Genomic DNA, 21,616 nt, shown 5'->3' with positions numbered 1-21,616 from the left:
ACGTGGACATTACGATGTTCATTTCTTATCATAAACTCATTTATTTTACGTCACTGTGTCACAACATTGGCGAGATTTGTGTTATTTCATTTCTTTGTGAAATCAGAAGCTTTGTGTTTAGTCTGTGAATATACCATCCAAGGCCAATGCCTTTTTAATCAACTCTTCATGGAAAAATAACGAGTATTTAATATTTTACCTGTAACAATTGGACATGTCACGTTCACGTATACACTCTAGAAATGAAACCGGTGTAACGGCCGGGTATTCAATATTTTACCTGTAACAATTGTTGTGGAATTTGTTGTAACTGGACAATGCCAGCAACACGCCGAAACCTGGTCCAAGCGAAAAGAAAACCTGTGCCGCCGCATCTATCCAAATCTGTCAACAGCAACATTTGGTTATATTGTACTGTTATATTTTACAAGAATTAATGAATCAAATTAACATTTCTGTGAAGTTTTATGAAGCATTTACAAAAAGGCCTCTTTTGAGCGTAAACGTTTAACGACAAAAACATAATCATACATTTTAACATCCACTGGATGAAGTTTTTTTCATTTATTGTTCTGCCTGCCTGTCTATCTGTATTATTTTGGTCCGAACAGTTTAACAATACGCCATTTGTGTGTTATTTATGTCCGTTATCAGTCCGTCTTTCCGTTTGTCCGTCTGGCTGGCTGTCTGTCTGTTTGTCCGCCTGCCTGTATGTCTGTGTGTTTGTCTGTTTGTCTGTCTGTCTGTCTGTCTGTCTGTCTGTCGGGGCAATTAATTAGGGGCAATGGCAAGTGAGCAAGCAAGTGAACAAAGGAAGAATCGCGAGACAGACAGACAGAGATGGAGACAGACACACGGACGGACGGACGTCCGTCGGTCCGTCCGTCCGTTCTGACCGTCCGTCCGTCCGTCCGTCCTGACCGTCCGTCCGTCCGTCCTGACCGTCCGTCCGTCCGTCCTGACCGTCCGTCCGTCCGTCCGTCCGTCCGTCCGTCCGTCCTGACCGTCCGTCCTGACCGTCCGTCCGTCCGTCCTGACCGTCCGTCCGTCCGCCCTGCCCGTCCGTTCGTCAGTCCGTCCGTCCTGACCGTCCGTCCGTCCGTCCGTCCTGACCGTCCGTCCGTCCGTCCTAACCGTCCGTCCTGACCGTCCGTCCTGACCGTCCGTCCGTCATTCCGTCCTGACCGTCCGTCCGTGTGTATGTCTCCCTCTCTGTCTGTCTGTCTGTCTCGCGATTCTTCGATTGTTCACTTGCTTGCTCACTTGCCATTGCCCCTAATTAATTGACCATCGTTCAGAGAGAGAAAAACAACTGCTGTAGCCTACCTCCATGTCGAGAAGTTTTTCCCACTGAGGATTCAGGTAGTACTTGATGCCGTCCACTGCCCCGGGCAAGGTGCAGCCTCTGATCAGCAGGATGAACAGCAAGCCGTAGGGCAGGGTGGCCGTGATCCATACAGCCTGCAACAAACAGGGAACACGCTACAGCTCTGATCAACAGGATGAACAGCAAGCCGTAGGGCAGGGTGGCCGTGATCCATACAGCATGCAACAAACAGGGAACACGCTATAGCTCTGATCAGTAGGATGAACAGCAAGCCGTAGGGCAGGGTGGCCGTGATCCATACAGCCTGCAACAAACAGGGAACACGCTATAGCTCTGATCAGTAGGATGAACAGCAAGCCGTAGAGCAGGATGGCCGAGATCCATGCAGCCTGCAACAAACAGGGAACACGCTTTTGCTCTGATCAGTAGGATGAACAGCAAGCCGTAGGGCAGGGTGGCCGTGATCCATACAGCATGCAACAAACAGGGAACACGCTATAGCTCTGATCAGTAGGATGAACAGCAAGCCGTAGGGCAGGGTGGCCGGGATCCATACAGCCTGCAACAAACAGGAACCCACGCTAAAGCTCTGATCAGTAGGATGAACAGCAAGCCGTAGGCCAGGGTGGCCGTGATCCATACAGCCTGCAACAAACAGGGAACACGCTAAAGCTCTGATCAGTAGGATGAACAGCAAGCCGTAGGCCAGGGTGGCCGTGATCCATCGAGCCTGCAACAAACAGGGAACACGCTATAGCTCTGATCAGGAGGATGAACAGCAAGCCGTAGGGCAGGGTGGCCGTGATCCATACAGCCTGCAACAAACAGGGAACACGCTACAGCTCTGATCAGTAGGATGAACAGCAAGCCGTAGGCCTGGGTGGCCGTGATCCATCGAGCCTGCAACAAACAGGGAACACGCTACAGCTCTGATCAACAGGATGAACAGCAAGCCGTAGGGCAGGGTGGCCGTGATCCATACAGCCTGCAACAAACAGGGAACACGCTAAAGCTCTGATCAATAGGATGAACAGCAAGCCGTAGGCCAGGGTGGCCGTGATCCATACAGCCTGCAACAAACAGGGAACACGCTAAAGCTCTGATCAACAGGATGAACAGCAAGCCGTAGGGCAGGGTGGCCGTGATCCATACAGCCTGCAACAAACAGGGAACACGCTATAACTCTGATCAGTAGGATGAACAGCAAGCCGCAGGGCAGGGTGGCCGTGATTCATACAGCCTGCAACAAACAGGGAACACGCTACAGCTCTGATCAGTAGGATGAACAGCAAGCCGTAGGGTAGGGTGGCCGTGATTCATACAGCCTGCAACAAACAGGGAACACGCTACAGCTCTGATCAGTAGGATGAACAGCAAGCCGTAGGGTAGGGTGGCCGTGATCCATACAGCCTGCAACAAACAGGGAACACGCTATAGCTCTGATCAGGAGGATGAACAGCAAGCCGTAGGGCAGGGTGGCCGTGATCCATACAGCCTGCAACAAACAGGAACCCACGCTAAAGCTCTTATCAGTAGGATGAACAGCAAGCCGTAGGGCAGGGTGGCCGTGATCCATACAGCCTGCAACAAACAGGGAACACGCTTTTGCTCTGATCTGATCAACAGGATAAACAGCAAGCTGTAGGGCAGGGTGACCGTGATCCATAGAGCCTGCAACACACAGGGAACACGCTACAGCCCTGATCAGTAGGAGGAACAGCAAGCCGTAGGGCAGGGTGGCCGTGATCCATACAGCCTGCAACAAACAGGGAACACGCTATAGTTCTGATCAGTAGGATGAACAGCAAGCCGTAGGGCAGGATGTCCGTGATCCATGCAGCCTGCAACAAACAGGGAACGCGCTATAGCTCTGATCAGTAGGATGAACAGCAAGCCGTAGGGCAGGGTGGCCGTGATCCATACAGCCTGCAACAAACAGGGAACACGCTATAGCTCTGATCAGTAGGATGAACAGCAAGCCGTAGAGCAGGATGGCCGTGATCCATGCAGCCTGCAACAAACAGGGAACACGCTTTTGCTCTGATCAACAGGATAAACAGCAAGCCGTAGGCCAGGGTGGCCGTGATCCATCGAGCCTGCAACAAACAGGGAACACGCTATAGCTCTGATCAGTAGGATGAACAGCAAGCCGTAGAGCAGGATGGCCGTGATCCATGCAGCCTGCAACAAACAGGGAACACGCTTTTGCTCTGATCTGATCAACAGGATAAACAGCAAGCTGTATGGCAGGGTGACCGTGATCCATACAGCCTGCAACACACAGGGAACACGCTATAACTCTGATCAGTAGGATGAACAGCAAGACGCAGGGCAGGGTGGCCGTGATTCATACAGCCTGCAACAAACAGGGAACACGCTACAGCTCTGATCAGTAGGATGAACAGCAAGCCGTAGGGTAGGGTGGCCGTGATCCATACAGCATGCAACAAACAGGGAACACGCTATAGCTCTGATCAGTAGGATGAACAGCGAGCCATAGGGCAGGGTGGCCGTGATCCATACAGCCTGCAACAAACAGGGAACACGCTATAGCTCTGATCAGTAGGAGGAACAGCAAGCCGTAGGGCAGGGTGGCCGTGATCCATACAGCCTGCAACAAACAGGAACCCACGCTAAAGCTCTTATCAGTAGGATAAACAGCAAGCTGTATGGCAGGGTGACCGTGATCCATACAGCCTGCAACACACAGGGAACACGCTACAGCCCTGATCAACGGGATAAACAGCAAGCTGTAGGGCAGGGTGGCCGTGATCCATACAGCCTGCAACAAACAGGGAACACGCTTTAGCTCTGATCAGCAGGATGAACAGCAAGCTGTAGGGCAGGGTGGCCGTGATCCATACAGCCTGCAACAAACAGGGAACACGCTTTAGCTCTGATCAGCAGGATGAACAGCAACCCGTTTTAGTTTTCGTCTCGGAGGCACGTTGGTATAGTGCATTATTCTGTTTGTGCGTAAGGTTTCTAAGACAAACTGGTGAGCACCATTCGTGACGCCTTGTTATAGCAAGGGGATAAGTGTTACCCTAGCATTCCTTATTGCTAAATAGACCAAATAAAGTAAGGTGAAGGAAAATCTTCTTTACTCATCACGATATTGTATTTACAAATCCTGTGAAAAACGCCCAAAATGTCACTAAACCAGAAACTAGAAAGAAAATCATACGGAACATGTCACCACACAGCAGACTGTGTATTGCAATATTGTTCAACGCACCTTGCCAGAGCTCTTGATTCCTTTCCACAGGGCAAAGTAGACGAGCAGGAACACGCCGAACAGAGCCAGTGCGATGGTCCACTTGACTCCCCCTATCCTTGTTATGCCGTCAGCGAACTGTAGCTGCAGCACTTCACGCCTGAAATCATGAGGGAGGAATCACAATGCTGGTTTACAGGTAAATTGATGATACACTGCAAATCACGTGCCGTCATTCCGGACTTTCATACCATCCTGACGAAGACAGTTTTTCTGTCGAAATATTGAAAAAGAGAAATCACTGATGTGTCCATTTTTGTTTAAATGTAAATCGTTTTGTATAGCAATATACAGTCGAGCCTTTCTATAACGAACAGTTTTCTTTATTGTAGTGCATTGTTTGGGGAGATTTATATAGCGCTTTGAACGTTGTTGGTCACTCCACAAATTCTGTGGAGTTTCTGGAGCAGAGACGAGGGTAGTATATGTGTCCGAATGATTATTAGTACAATGTATGTCTTGCATCGTTAACAGACAGGTGGAGGCGTCGAACAGCATTGTTAATGTACTTATTTCAACGAACCATAAAGTGTTGTTATTGTGATTATTTTCATTTCTTGTTATTGTCTGTATGCTAACAATAACAATAACAATAGAAACACTTGATTGTCCATTATAACATTACATAAAAATGGAACATTTTCTTTGACACACTCTGCTTGCTTGTAAATGATCATCACGAACATTATAAAAAATATTAGGACATTATACTGATAGAACACACAACACATGTTTCCTTTTTTTCTTTCTTTTTTTTCTTCTTTTTTGGAGATCAGAGCTTTTGTTAACATGTTGATATTGTTATAAGGGAGCATTGGGAGTTCTTTTGTCTTACTCGAAGAACTCGGTGGAGGCAGCAGTGGCGTAGAACTCCTGACTGTGATCCATGGGCGGCTTCTCCCAGTGACATTCCTCGATCAGCACGTGAGTCCCGTTTAGCGTGGTGTTGACCGTGTTCTGGTTCTCCCTCGTCACGAAGCTCGCCGTCGTCACGTCGTACTGCACGGCTGACAGGTTGCGTGTGAGTGTCTGGACATGGATAACAAAAATGGGATAGTTTTTTTTGTTTTTTTTTAATGTATTTATTTTCTATTCGGTGCTAAAATAGTTATTTGCACCCATGTATTTTTTGATTTGGTCGTTAAACAATGATTATAAACCATCATAATTTGTTCTTCTATTTTCGCTTCTTTGGGGGGGGGGGGGGGAGGGGGGTGGGCGTAAGATAATCATTTATAAACCCGCTTAAAATATTAGTTCAGATCGTAGCAAATTATTAATTCTTAACATAAATGTTAAAATGTCGATAGAAGCACGCATTCTCAAGCACACACACACACACACACAAACACAAACACATGCACACACACACACACACACACACACACACACACACACACACACACACATACACACACACTCACACACACACACACACACACACACACAAACACAAACACATGCACACACACACAGCCCTCCAGATCGACGGATAGCCATTCAGACTACAATCATGTCACCTGCTGCGAGCAGACAGGTATCTCAGGTACGATCCTTTCCGCGAAGGTGGTGCAGTTGCCCGTGTTCCAGGTGTTGTTACAGCTGAGCCATGGGGGAACGTCGCGGAAGGAGGAGAAGAAGAAGTAAACCGCCCAGGCTATGATAGTGTTGTAGTACCAGGCCACGTACGTCGTCATCACACAAATCGCAAGACCTATGCCTGAAACATGGGATGGATGGATGGATGGTTTATTGCATAAACTCAGAGGCAAAAGAAACGCAAATGCTGCAGTGAAGATGGCTTACCCATGAATTTTAATGTCGAATTAATTATTTCGGTTAACAATAACAAGGAAACGAATTGACCGATACAAAAACCATACGGAAAAGTGTATTGGGATGAGAGCATGACGTGCCATGTTCCACTGAACACTGTTTGAAGACTGTTGAAAGTCAATAGCGTGTTGCTCCTCCCTGGGCGTTGATGACTGTGGCGCACCTCCGGTACATGGAGAGGACGAGGTGATTAATTTGCTGCTGAGGGACCTGCGCCCACACCTGGGTCACGGCGGCACGCAGTTCTGCTGCTGTGCGGGGTCTCCGGGCAAGGGCATTAATCCTTCTTTGCATGATGTCCCAAAAGTGTTCGATTGGGTTGAGATCCGGAGATCGAGCAGGATGAGGCAGAATGTTCACGCTGTTGTGACGCAACCTGTCCTGGGTAGCACGTGCAGTATGGGGACGGGCATTGTCTTGCTGGAACAGGCAGTTCTGGTACCTCTGGACAAATGGAACCACATAGGGACGCAGGACTTGATTGATGTAGCGGTCTGCATTGACACCATTCCCACGACCTTGGCCGACGTTCTGAAAGACGACAGGTCCCACTCGCTAATTGACACCAATGGCGCCCCATATCATGACGCTGGCACCTCCCCATCGATCATGCTGCAGGATGTTATTGTTAGCAAACCGCTGTCCAGGTCTTCGCCAGATCCGGACACGCCCATCGCCAGGTTCCAGGCAAAAGCGCTTCTCGACCGAGAAAAGAACCCTCCGCCAGTCCCGATGGCGCCAGTGGGCATGCTACTGGGCCCAGGCTAGACGATCCAGGCGATGCTGAGCTGTCAAGACGGGACGTCGAGCAGGACGCCGATTTACCAGGTTCTGCCCACCAAGGCGTCGGCGTAGAGTTCTGGCACTGACGGGTTGCCCATGCACCCCAAATGTGTTACGGGCTGTGTTGGCGGCAGTTTCGAATGCATCTAGCTGGTGTTGATGGACAAGATGGCGATCTTGTCGGGCTGTTGTTACACGGGGTCTGCCACGTCCTGGTAAGTCTCCGGGACTGTTATTGGCATGAAAACGTTGCTGCAGACGATAAACCGTGGTGACATTTACTCCAAATGCCCTAGCAACTTGCTGAACTGATTGTCTGGCATCAAGTCTCCCGATCGCCTGTTGGCGCTGATCTGGTGATAGTCTCGGCATCGCGCCTGTGTCGCAGAAATGAATGTTGTAACAGTTTTGTGAGTATGGTACAGCTTGCCTGAACACTCTGAACACGAAAAGCTGCTTTTCCACATTGTGCATGTGCTGAAAGTGGTCCCCATGACGGTTTGGGATCCCCGTCAACAAGACCTCACGTGTGACCCAGATAACGGCAAACACGGTTCTGACAAGATAAGACCGCTAAAACAACACGTGCAGAACATGCTAGTATCATTATTTTCTTTTAATTTCAAGTCCATACAGGTTTAATTAACGCATCCTTTATTTACGTTTCTTTTGCCTCCGAGTATATAGGCTGACAGCCCCTTTGCATAGGGGGGTGGGGATGGGGGAGAAGGGAGATCTCCGGAAGAGATAAGACAATGGGAATTATGACATAGGCACTAAACAGACTCAAGTGGAATTACATCAATTCCATGCGCCTGGAACCCCCTTTCCTTATTCATCAATACGATTATTTCATCCGAGCAATATAAGCAAACCATGGGATACATATGAGTGTTAAAGACATACAGAGAAGGACGAGACAATGAAATACACGGCCAAGGCTATGATATTATTGTAGTACCACGCCAGGAATGTTGTCATCACACACATCGCACGACCTATGCCTGAAACATGGACACACATCGCACGACCTATGCCTGAAACATGGGATACATATGAGTGTTAAAGACATACAGAGAAGGACGAGACAATGAAATACACGGCCAAGGCTATGATATTATTGTAGTGCCACGCCACGAATGCTGTCATTTCACACACCGCACGACCTATGCCTGAAACTTGGATACTTATGAGTGTTAAGACATACAGAGAAGGACGAGAACATGAAATACACGGCCAAGGCTTTTGATAGTATTGTTGTGCCACGCCACGAATGTTGTCATCACACACATCGCAAGATCTATGCCTGAAAAATATGAGTATGTGTGTTAAAGAAATAGAACACTAACTAAATGTTAAAGAGGTGCGACACCAACTACTGATACATCCGATACATCGTTTGGGTGTCAATGACGATGGTGGCGTAGTAACACGCAACGCATATCGTCATCACACAGATCGCAAGAACTATGCCTGAACATGGAATACATATACATGTTACAGAGATACGACACTAACTCATTGTTAAAGTGGTACGGCACCAACTAATGCAACCGAGACAAATTCAGAAGTGTCTGTGTGTTAGCTATGATGGTGACAGGAAACAGATGTCGTCACAACAAAAATCACAATACCTATCCCCGATACGTATGATAATCACAGAAATACGACACCTACTATTTGTAACAGGGGTATGCCATTACCTGAAGCTATTGACACCAAATTCAGGAGTTTCTGGGAGTAGATGATGGCATTGTCGTCACACGTACACCACAATGTTCGCCAAGATACAGATTGCAAGACCAATACCAGAATAGAAAATAAATAGGCATTTATAGATAATGCATGCATTTGGTGGAGGACTGCTAAAGAGATACACGACGCTAAATAACCATTAACGATTCAGAGCTACTGGGTCTATGCTGTTGTTGTAAAGAGTCACATACCTGAACAAGGGATTAGTCAGAACGTGTAATTAAAACCTAGAGGACCGTGCACTCGTGATACGTCATAGAGCGATGGGATGACTGATGCGAGCGGATGTGTTTGATGTGGTGTGGGATGAAAGTGTTTTTTTATTAATTAGAGTAATTAGGTTTTATGTTAGTGCCTGCGGCAAGATATAACGCCAATGAGATTTTCGTACAGACAAGTGGTTTTGAAAACGACCCTTTGCGAATGTGACTTTTGCCAAATATTAGCAGTGGGATATTATGTCCGCACATTAAGTGAGATGATTAAATGACACATAAACAAAAACAAAACAAACAAAGAACACCACAGAAGTTTAGGCCAGTAGATATGCATACAAAGGAACACACACGTGTTTGTTAATCTTTTTCCTAAGTCATTTTGGCATATGATTCTTCCTCCAGACCATACGCACCAGAAATTGGGTATAGATCAATGTTAAAGGCGCGTGAATGTCACACAAACTTGATTTATTACCCGGGGGCACTCGAACAAGGTAAATCCACAAGGATCTATGATTCTGTCAATTTTGCTGGCTGGTTGGTATTTGTGTTATATACCAGAATGTCCAGCCTGTGATACATCATCCGATGTTTGCCGCAGGTGTTAATTAGCTCAAATATGCTGTCCTTTTGTATTACTGTGTGTCTCACTCTGTGTGTGTGTGTGTGTGTGTGTGTGTGTGTGTGTGTGTGTGTGTGTGTGTGTGTGTTGTGCGTGCGTGTGTGTGTGTGTGTGTGTGTGTGTGTGTGTGCGTGTGTGCGTGCGTGTGCGTGCGTGTGGGTTTGCGTACGTGTGTGTGCGTGCGTGCTGGCGTGCGAGCGTGCGTGAGTGTGTGTGTGTATGTGTGTGTGTGTGTGTGTGTGTGTGCGTGCGTGTGTGCGTGCGTGCGTGCTTGCGTGCGTGTGTGCGTGCGTGTGTGCGTGCGTGCGTGCGTACGTGCGTGTGTGTACGTGCTTGCGTGCGTGATTGCGTGCGTGCGTGCATTTGTGTATGTGTGTGTGAGTGTGTGTGTGTGTGTGTGTGTGTGTGTGTGTGTGTATGCGCGACCTTTCCCTTTCTGTATGTGTGCCCATGTCTACGATCACACCCATGATTGTCTACTTCGTTTTCCTCGTTCAGACTTCTCATGTTGGATGTTATATGTTTCTACCTGAGTACGAACGTGTTCTGAGCAGGTTGATATTCACGGACGTTTACAGGAAAACGCATTTGTTTGCTATATCGACTCTCTTTGTATTGCATTCTGTCAGTGTAAAAGTACTTTGATGGGGACATGAGGCAGAGAGTCCACCCAAAGGAATGCTGCTTTGGCTATACTCGAATCATAAAACGGATAGAACGTGTATAAAATTTCACTGTACGCTAATCGTAAAACCATGCCTGCTAGGGAAACCACCCCGGGCGTCCATTGGTTTGTAGGTATACACGACAGGGGTCAAGATGATACAGGGGACTATACAACTGTGTTTGCGCACTCTCACACACACACACACACACACAAACACACATAGAGACACACAAACAAACACACACACACACACACACACACACACACACACACACTACTTTTGATACGAGAAAGTTACAATTTGCCATACAAATGAAATTACAAAGTGAATACATACGTTGTTGGAATAAAACTAAATCAAAAGGAAGTGCAAGATTAAGATTCTATTCAAATATATGTGATACATATGAAATTCAGTCATATCTGACAATGATAGAAAATCGAAATCACAGGACAGCTTTAAGTCGATTAAGAACCAGTAGTCACAATCTAAAAATAGAAACTGGAAGACATCATAACATCCAAAGAGAAAATCGTTTATGTATGGTATGTAACATTGTTGAAGATGAATATCATCTTCTGGATGAATGCGTAAAATTCCATGAAAGTAGAGAAAAGTTTAAAAAAGACGTGACTAATATTGATGTAGATTATATCAATTATAAACCAAGTGAAATATTTATGGACAAAGATGTTCAAATATGTCTCGGAAGGTTTGTCGCAGAATGCTTTAGAATTCATAGCAATGTGTCAATAACCTTTTTGGTTTGAGGACAATAAACATTTGTTCTTGTTCTTGTTCTTGTTCACACACACACACACACACACACACACACACACACACACACACACACACACACACACACACACACACACACCCGCGCGCGCGCACTGCAGACACAATTGAGCAAAACGAACCCATAAATTCAGGCAGACAAGACAGAAAGCTAACATAGAATAAAACTATTTTTCGAGAATAGATACAACCTAAAACAAAAACGTATCAGGCAGACGGCACAGCAATATAAAATCACAAATAAGAAAAATAGTGCATGGAAACATATTCATCATAACCAAAAAAGATCATATTCATTCAAAACGGTTCCACCCGGTAACTCCTTGCTGACAGGACCTCTCCGCCTTTATCAATGCATACAAATAGTCCCTGATACCGCTCCGCCAAGATCGGGCGATTTACGTCCTCCTCTCTCTCTAGCTCCGCGGGTGGTTTTTCCTATTACAACCCTATCCTGCTAATGTAGGAGTGGATCCTCCTGAATGTCTAGTAGATTTATCTCCCCTCTCATCTCTCGCGTTCTACGTCATCGGGGCAGGATTCGTAACTATGCGAGTGAAATATGGCCAAAGTCCCGTCTGTCGGAATGGCAAAGTGCAGGTTATGTAACGCAAAGCTCGGTGTGTTAGCGTCGCTAACCCCCTCCGTAGAGAAAGTGGATGGAGAGAGAGAACAAATAAAGGAGAACCAGAAACAAAGAGTTATGGAAATTGGTGAAGAGTTGTGGAGATTATCCTTGTTCTTCTTCCTTTGCTTCTTCTTGTTCTTCTTGTTCTTTTCCTTCTTCTTCTTGAGCGTTCGATGATGGGTGTGTCGGTGGTGGTGGTTGTTTTGGGGGAGGGGGAGGGGAGGCCCGAGGGTGTGTGTAAATTAAGAGAATGAATGCTGACCGAGACACTTTAGCAGTGCGTTCATACTTGTATAAGAATAATAAGGTCACAGGGACACATTGACAATGCCCACGATCACACACACACACACACACACGCACGCACACACTCACACAAAGACAAAACAAGTAAATATCAAAACAACCTCCTCATCTAGCTATCGCCATACACACACACACACACACACACACACACACACACACACACACACACACACACAAAAAAAGACCACTCACACACACACACACACACACACACACACACACACACACACACACACACACACACACTCACACACCCTCACTAAAAGACAGAAAACAAGTAAATATCAAAAGAACCTCCTCATCTATCGCCCTACTCAGGAGGAACTAACCTAGTTTTTACTTCAATATTGCGTGAAATCCTGGTGAATAAAAAACCCACCACCATAATGGCTAATTCAACTTGGCTAAAACGGCTTACATGCAATTTAGTGCAACCTCTTAAAATGCTACTCCAGCCTGACCTACTTTCTTTGCGCATTGAGGTCAACACATCGGACCATCAAGACCTGCTGAGTTATCTTTCACCGAAATCTACACAATCAACGGAAGAGTTGAAGGCGCATGCGCCGACGGAAATGACGAAAGCGCCAGTTCGTTCCTCCCTTCATCACAACTGACTTGATGAATATGGAACGACCGGCATGTTCGCCAGGGGTTAACGCATTCATGACAACAAGTCAGATGTCGTATTTTGATAACGGCGAACTCTCGGCCACTGAAAAGCAGACTGATGTCACGCGCTAACAGATGAATGGCAACCTTTGGCAACTGAGTGATTTACAGATGGTATGTGGAATATATTGGCCGTACGTGTCGCTTGAGGTACGGTGTAATTAGTAGTTGCATTCATTGACACTCATCAAACTGGAACGTATATAATCCGCTCTCATATAGCTTTGCTTAAGTACGGATCCTAACGATACATTTGTTCCTGTGTGGCGATATCGCATTTGAATACACTTTTTTTTCCAATCAAATGCACAGTCCATGTTTAACACAGTCGGCTCGCCATCTCAGATTTGGTCAGGCGTTCACATTGGATAAGGCATCTCTCTCTCTCTCTGTCTCTCTCTCTCTCTGTCTCTCTCTCTCTCTCTCTCTCTCTCTCTCTCTCTCTCCCTCTCTCCCCCCCTCTCTCTCTCTCCCTCTCTCTCCCCATCTGTCTCTCTCTCTCTCCCCATCTCTCTCTCTCTCTCTCTCCCCCTCTCTCTCTCTCTCACTCTCTCTCTTTCCCGACACCCCCCCCCCACCCCCACCCCCCCCCACCCCCCCCCCCCCCCTTAACTGCCATGCCTCCAGCAAATTGATCGTCGTTTCCTCCTTTTCGTGTGATAATTGCTTTGAATCTGTGTTTTTTCTCTTTTTGCCTGCTGAGTTCCTGCTCACTAATCCTCTTGTCAACCAGTTAAAGCTAACTGTCCAAATTGCTAGTTGCTCTCTGTTCGAGTGACCGCCCGTCAAGCTGTCCGTCGACGTGTTTATCCGTCTGTCTGATTGTCCGTCCGTCCATGGCTGTGGGTACAGCTCGCGCACACATAATGCACGATGTTCAGAAATATCTCTGCTGGAGTTGAATGGGTAGTGACAGAGTGAATACGTTTGCTTTTAGTATGTCTGTCTCACGTGATAATATAGGCCAGTCAGTAGCTAGGGGTATGTCTGAAACACCACGTGTACATGGGGCACGTGCAAAAACATTGCTTCACAAAAAGCAAGGGCATTCACTCTTTCACAACCCAGACAAACACACATTGAACAGTCATTCCCAGAATGCATATATAATTATTTGTGCCAAAAAACGTTGTGTAAGAAAGTGTTGCTATTTATTGTTAGATAATTCGTCAGCCAGGGTCAAACAACGGTCAGTATATCCCTCTCATCACTGTCCATCGTCATGTCCATGCCTTCTTCGTGTTCCGCTTCTCCCTTGTCCAGTCCAGACAACTCTATAGATAGCTGCCACAGAGAAAGGGACGATGGGAACGAGAGATAGCACGAGAAACACGCCTCATAAAGGACAAACCTTTCCCATGATCCCATCACCAAGATGGCGGCTGGCCAGACCTCCACTCGGCCGGTCTCTCGCTGTAGCATGGCGACTGTCTAATGGAGCAATGATTATTCAAAGACTAGTGCGCGACGGACGGCCTGAGCGAGCAAGAAGAGGGGGATCTGCGGAAATTGGGGTCACTTTCCCCTACTGTTTTCTATTCATAAGAGGGCTGAGCTCCGGCTGCTAGAGAGGCAAGAACCAGGGTTTGGCGTAACGTTTGGCATCACTGTCGTACGGTCATGGCAAGAAGGGAACTTTTTCTCTCTTTATTTTCTTTTTCTTAAGGAGGGGGGGGGGGGGGGGGGTGGGAGGGGGGGAGAGTTCTCGTTGTTTTAGTGTTGCATTTTCTAGTCTTCTGAAATGTACATATTGCATAACGTTGGACGGGGTTGCAGTACGGTATTGGCGTGAAGAAGGGACGGGGTGAGGTTGTTGAGAGGATGGAACGAGTTCTGCTTCTTGCTCTTGTATTGTTCTACATGCTGTAGTGGCCTGCTATAGTACTGCTGCTCCTGTCTTTGTCTTAGTATCCATGTACCCTCATGGGATTGTATTAACTCATTGTCTCCCAGGTACGGATATATCCGTACCCACTCATATGGCTCTATCTGACCAGGTTCGGATATAACCGCTCAGACTGTTAGCTTCCTGTAACGTCGATATAACGCCTGCATTCCAGCGTGTTGATACACAGTTACTACACAGTTACTACAATTCTGAGTGACCTGCTGCAGCACAGGTGGTCTCGGCTAACAAACACTTGGTCAATAGTGGTGGGGTAGAAAGTGTTAAACAAATGTTTGCCTTATCTGGACTTCCCTTGCGATATAATTAGCCTATGTACTGCAGAGGTGGTCACTGCAGCAACTAATGACGTTTACTGTGACATTCCTCAAGTTTTGCGCAGTTGTATCACGATCATGGTGGGAAGAAGGGATCGGATGAAGTTTTTCAGGGGAGACAATGAGCTCTGCTGTTTCTCTCTCTCTCTCTCTCTCTCTCTCTCTCTCTCTCTCTCTCTCTCTCTCTCTCTCTCTCTCTCTCTCTCTCTCTCTCTCTCTCTCTCTCTCTCTCTCTCTCTCTCTCTCTCTCTCTCTCTCGCCCTCTCTCTCTTTCTCTCCCTCCCTCTTGATTTGCGGTCGTCTGATACTGATGTTGCTAAAATTATGCAGATAACACATAACGTTTGGCGTCATAGTTTTGTCGTTGTAGGACAAGGGATGAGTGTATTTATTCCTTTGGACAAACATAGTTATAATATTGTTGTGTCGGGTATGATGTGGCCGTCTGCTACTGCTGCCGCATAACCTTTGACGTTGCCGCTCGGCCACGGAGGTTTTGATTTTGTGTGTGGTGTCCATTTGTTGGGATGGCCTGGGGTAGCGGATCTGGGAGGGAGTGCTTGTGATAGGAGAGGAACTAACAGCAATAGAACAAATCCTGCTTGTAGCATGCATTTTGTTGACATGAGTTATTGTTTTCTATGATATGAAACTCTAGCTTTCTTTTTGTCAATAGTATGGTTTGCTTATATTGCTCGGAAGAAATAATCTTATGTATGAATACAGAAAGGGGGTTTCAGTCGTATGGAATTGATGTAAACCCACTTGAGTCTGTTTAGCGCCTATGTCATAATTCCCATTGTCTTATCTCTTCCGGGGAAATGTGCATTCGTGCAGGGAGAATATTAATGTGAACCGGTCGTCTCGTGGAATAATACATCCATCGCTGAGGGCTATTACGTAAGTCTTTGAAACATAGACGATGGTAACTTATTGCCTTGCTTTCCATGTTTCTCTCTCTTTGTCTCTCTATCTCTGTATACCCCCCCTCTCTCTGTCTCTGTTTCTGTCTCTCTCTGTCTCTCTCTCTGTCTCTGTCCCTCTCTCTCCCTCTCTCTCTCTCCCTCTCTGTCCCTCTCTCTCTCTCTGTCCCTCTCTCTCTCTCTCTCTCTCTCTCTCTCTCTCTCTCTCTCTCTCTCTCTCTCTCTCTCTCTCTCTCTCCTAAATTGATAAATTAGCATGCATGCGCCCATTTACGCAGGCACGCGACCGCTCGCACGTATGCACGCACGCTCACGCATGTGTACACACACACACACACACACACTCACACACACACACACACACACACACACACACTCACACACACACACACACGCACAGACAGACAGACAAACACACACACACACACACACTCACACACACACACACACACACACACACACACACACACACACACACACACACATACACACACACACACATACACACACTTACCTTGCCCTTCTTTCCAGACTCGACATTAAGAATATCGCTAATGTCTCATCTTTCGAGAAAAATATAACAGGCAGACACACCCTTTACGCGGTGCCAGAGTGTTGCTGGAATGTGTTGATGAATCCCGTGTCGGTCACTCTGTTGTGCGCAATTAACAGTGAATCTTGGGTTGAGAAACACCACTGTAATACACATATGGTGATGGTTGTCATCAACTACTTAGCATGATACTATTTCATTTTCACCTGGCTGTTCAGAAAGTACGTTCTGCAAATACATTGGGTGAGATTGACGAAGCCACGGACGTCATTCGGGTAAAGATACCAAAAAACAACAACAGCAACGATACATTTTTGCAAGCACTCAAACGTGCATATCTACAAAGACGTGCAAAGACAGTCACACACACACAGACACATACACACACACAAAGACAGACAGACACACACACAGACACACACACACACACACACACACACACACACGCACGTACGCACGCACGCACGCACACACAAAAACACAACTTTGCTTGCCTTCTGCTCTTGATTTCATGAGGCGATTTTGCGATTTCTCAATTGGACGAAAACCAAACCAAGAAGGATTGCTATAATGTAATTTACATTGCCGCAGCTTTAGGTTGACTTAGTGATCTGTTCCTAACAGACCCTGGGAACACTATTTTCTCAAAGTGATTACGAACCAACCTAGGCCCTTGTCCTAAAAGATAACTTACAGATGAAGACATGCTACACTTCTTCGTCTGCTAATACTGTCCCTACCGGAAACTTAGTGAACAATGACTGGGAAAGGACATTTCTTAGACATGTGCCGAGCAATCATAAATAAACAATATACAAAGCAAAACAAGTCTCTAACACACATCTAAGAGGACACTTTTTTTCCTAAAAAATAATATCTTGACTTCCCTAGCAACAAAAACAAAAATTCCTTGTCATCGCATTTAGATTACATAACTAGGCTGTAAGGAATTGCTGAATCCCAGGGGCCAAGAAATTGTGTAACATTTTGCGTTATGAATATTTACAGAATATTACAACCGTATCTTTTCTGTTTCTTGTTCAGGTTGATCCGTTGCGCCGATGGATTCTACAGAATCAGTGGAAACAAGATGTGTCTGTCTCTGGACGTTTTGAATATCTAAGGTTTTGTTCGTATACAGTCAAACCTGTCAATGGCAACCAACCAAGGGACCGACCAAAAGTGGTCGTTATTGACAGGCGGTCGCAATGGAAAGGTAACTTATTTAGAAGTAAAGCTCGTCTGGGGTCACTGGGTATGATCGTTGTGGGCCGGTGTCACGAACTGAAAACTCTGCCTGAACAATCCTTCTCATTGCGGTCAATGCGCTTGCGCTAACATGGGAAGATTAATCAGGTCGTGAACAACTGATTCTATCAAGATAAGTTTTGTCTGAATATTTTGTTGTCTGTTCACTTAAAAGACCGTTGGGTCGAAATATCTGTGAATGTATTGTTTTGTTAATATCAAACGTTCCAACAACCTACCTTTCTTGTTTTTATATTTAGTCAAGTTTTGACTAAATATTTTAACATCGAGGGGGAATCGAAACGAGGGTCGTGGTGTATGTGCGTGTGTGTGTGTGTGTGTGTGTGTGTGTGTGTGTGTGTGTGTGTGTCTGTGTGTGTGTGTGTGTGTGTGTGTGTGTGTGTGTAGAGCGATTCAGACTAAACTACTAGACCGATCTTTATGAAATTTGACATGAGAGTTCCTGGGTATGAAATCCCCGAACGTTTTTTTCATTTGTTTGATAAATGTCTTTGATGACGTCATATCCGGCTTTTGGTGAAAGTTGAGGCGGCACTGTCACGCCCTCATTTTTCAACCAAATTGGTTGACATTTTGGTCAAGTAATCTTCGACGAAGCCCGGACTTCGGTATTGCATTTCAGTTTGGTGGCTTAAAAATTAATTAATGTCTTTGGTCATTACAAATCTGAAAATTGTAAAAAAAAATTAAAAATTTATAAAACGTGTATCTTATTCTCCATCATTTTCTGATTCCAAAAACATATAAATATGTTATATTCGGATTAAAAACAAGCTCTGAAAATTAAATATATAAAAATTATTATCAAAATTAAATTGTCGAAATGAATTTAAAGACACTTTCATCTTATTCCTTGTCGGTTCCCGATTCCAAAAACATATAGATATGATATGTTTGGATTAAAAACACGCTCAGAAAGTTAAAACAAAGAGAGGTACAGAAAAGCGTGCTATCCTTCTTAGCGCAACTACTACCCCGCTCTTCTTGTCAATTTCACTGCCTTTGCCATGAGCGGTGGACTGACGATGCTACGAGTATACGGTCTTGCTGAAAAATGGCATTGCGTTCAGTTTCATTCTGTGAGTTCGACAGCTACTTGACTAAATATTGTATTTTCGCCTTACGCGACTTGTTTGATTCTTCTTTTAAGACCTTTAACAATCTGAGAAAGTCAGGTTTTAAAAAGGAGGGAGTCTTGAAATGAGGCTACATTTATAGAGGCTATGGACACAACGACTGTGAAAACATGGTCTTAAAAAGGAGGGAGTCTTGAAATGAGGCTACATTTATAGAGGCTATGGACACAACGGCTGTGAAAACATGGTCTTAAAAAGGAGGTAGTCTTGAAATGAGGCTACATTTATAGAGGCTATGGACACAACGGCTGTGAAAACATGGTCTTAAAAAGGAGGTAGTCTTGAAATGAGGCTACATTTATAGAGGCTATGGACACAACGACTGTGAAAACATGGTCTTAAAAAGGAGGGAGTCTTGAAATGAGGCTACATTTATAGAGGCTATGGACACAACGGCTGTGAAAACATGGTCTTAAAAAGGAGGGAGTCTTGAAATGAGGCTACATTTATAGAGGCTATGGACACAACGGCTGTGAAAACATGGTCTTAAAAAGGAGGGAGTCTTGAAATGAGGCTACATTTATAGAGGCTATGGACACAACGGCTGTGAAAACATGGTCTTAAAAAGAAGGGAGTCTTGAAATGAGGCTACATTTATAGAGGCTATGGACACAACGGCTGTGAAAACATGGTCTTAAAAAGGAAGGAGTCTTGAAATGAAGCTACATTTATAGAGGCTATGGACACAACGGCTGTGAAAACATGGTCTTAAAAAGGAGGGAGTCTTGAAATGAGGCTACATTTATAGAGGCTATGGACACAACGGCTGTGAAAACATGGTCTTAAAAAGGAGGGAGTCTTGAAATGAGGCTACATTTATAGAGGCTATGGACACAACGGCTGTGAAAACATGGTCTTAAAAAGGAGGGAGTCTTGAAATGAGGCTACATTTATAGAGGCTATGGACACAACGGCTGTGAAAACATGGTCTTAAAAAGGAGGGAGTCTTGAAATGAGGCTACATTTATAGAGGCTATGGACACAACGGCTGTGAAAACATGGTCTTAAAAAGGAGGGAGTCTTGAAATGGGGCTACATTTATAGAGGCTATGGACACAACGGCTGTGAAAACATGGTCTTAAAAAGGAGGGAGTCTTGAAATGAGGCTACATTTATAGAGGCTATGGACACAACGGCTGTGAAAACATGGTCTTAAAAAGGAGGGAGTCTTGAAATGAGGCTACATTTATAGAGGCTATGGACACAACGGCTGTGAAAACATGGTCTTAAAAAGGAGGGAGTCTTGAAATGAGGCTACATTTATAGAGGCTATGGACACAACGGCTGTGAAAACATGGTCTTAAAAAGGAGGTAGTCTTGAAATGAGGCTACATTTATAGAGGCTATGGACACAACGACTGTAAAAACATGGTCTTAAAAAGGAGGGAGTCTTGAAATGAGGCTACATTTATAGAGGCTATGGACACAACGACTGTGAAAACATGGTCTTAAAAAGGAGGGAGTCTTGAAATGAGGCTACATTTATAGAGGCTATGGACACAACGGCTGTGAAAACATGGTCTTAAAAAGGAGGGAGTCTTGAAATGAGGCTACATTTATAGAGGCTATGGACACAACGGCTGTGAAAACATGGTCTTAAAAAGGAGGGAGTCTTGAAATGGGGCTACATTTATAGAGGCTATGGACACAACGGCTGTGAAAACATGGTCTTAAAAAGGAGGGAGTCTTGAAATGAGGCTACATTTATAGAGGCTATGGACACAACGGCTGTGAAAACATGGTCTTAAAAAGGAGGGAGTCTTGAAATGAGGCTACATTTATAGAGGCTATGGACACAACGACTGTGAAAACATGGTCTTAAAAAGGAGGGAGTCTTGAAATAAGGCTACATTTATAGAGGCTATGGACACAACGACTGTGAAAACATGGTCTTAAAAAGGAGGGAGTCTTGAAATGAGGCTACATTTATAGAGGCTATGGACACAACGGCTGTGAAAACATGGTCTTAAAAAGGAGGGAGTCTTGAAATGAGGCTACATTTATAGAGGCTATGGACACAACGACTGTGAAAACATGGTCTTAAAAAGGAGGGAGTCTTGAAATGAGGCTACATTTATAGAGGCTATGGACACAACGACTGTGAAAACATGGTCTTAAAAGGGAGGAAGTCTTAAATTGGGGAGGGGGGGGGGGTGTCTTACAAGTTGGGTTCCAGTGTACTTGTGTTTCGTTACACATGTATGGCGCTTTCGTTCTAGTTGATTCTTATCTTTGTCATGAATGAAAGCTTTCCAAGTGTCAAACGAGTGACCGTCTCTGTAGTGGCATCTTTGTTTAGAGGTGACATGTTGGCTCGTTGCTTGTTTTCTTGTGTGCTTGCTAGTTTACTTGGCTGCTTTCTTTGTAAAGGAAGCTGACATCGGTTGTTCTTGTTGCACAAGTGTAGGGGATTTGTTTGCATCAATGTATTTAGTCGTCGCCTTTAACACCCCCCCCCCCTCCATAGTTCTCTGCACCCTAAGACTAATGGAAAGGAGCCCCAAAAAAGCAGAAAACACGAAGGTGCACGCTTCGCGTTTAGGTCCCCTTTAGTCTGGCATACAAGGCCACAGACGGACAGACACACAGATACATGGACGGAGGGACGGGCACACACACACACAC

General features: G+C 45.4%; 1 protein-coding gene across 1 annotated transcript in view; it reads right to left on the bottom strand.

Moving 5' to 3' along the window:
- The window catches only part of LOC138976375 (sodium-dependent serotonin transporter-like), a 45,988-nt gene that overhangs the window by 8,909 nt on the left and 15,463 nt on the right, over window positions 1-21,616 (bottom strand). The window contains exons 3-7 of the mRNA XM_070349235.1: window positions 6,125-6,324; window positions 5,440-5,633; window positions 4,566-4,704; window positions 1,327-1,461; window positions 281-384 (exon numbers count right to left, since the gene is read on the bottom strand). Of these exons, the coding sequence (XP_070205336.1) occupies window positions 281-384; window positions 1,327-1,461; window positions 4,566-4,704; window positions 5,440-5,633; window positions 6,125-6,324 (772 nt within the window). The remainder of the gene's footprint in view (window positions 1-280; window positions 385-1,326; window positions 1,462-4,565; window positions 4,705-5,439; window positions 5,634-6,124; window positions 6,325-21,616) is intronic.

The sequence above is a fragment of the Littorina saxatilis genome, linkage group LG9 (assembly GCF_037325665.1).
Source record: "Littorina saxatilis isolate snail1 linkage group LG9, US_GU_Lsax_2.0, whole genome shotgun sequence".
Taxonomy (NCBI): Eukaryota; Metazoa; Mollusca; class Gastropoda; order Littorinimorpha; family Littorinidae; genus Littorina; species Littorina saxatilis.
The sequence above is the reverse complement of the archived record's forward strand: the minus strand, read 5'-3'. Positions and strand labels throughout refer to the sequence as shown.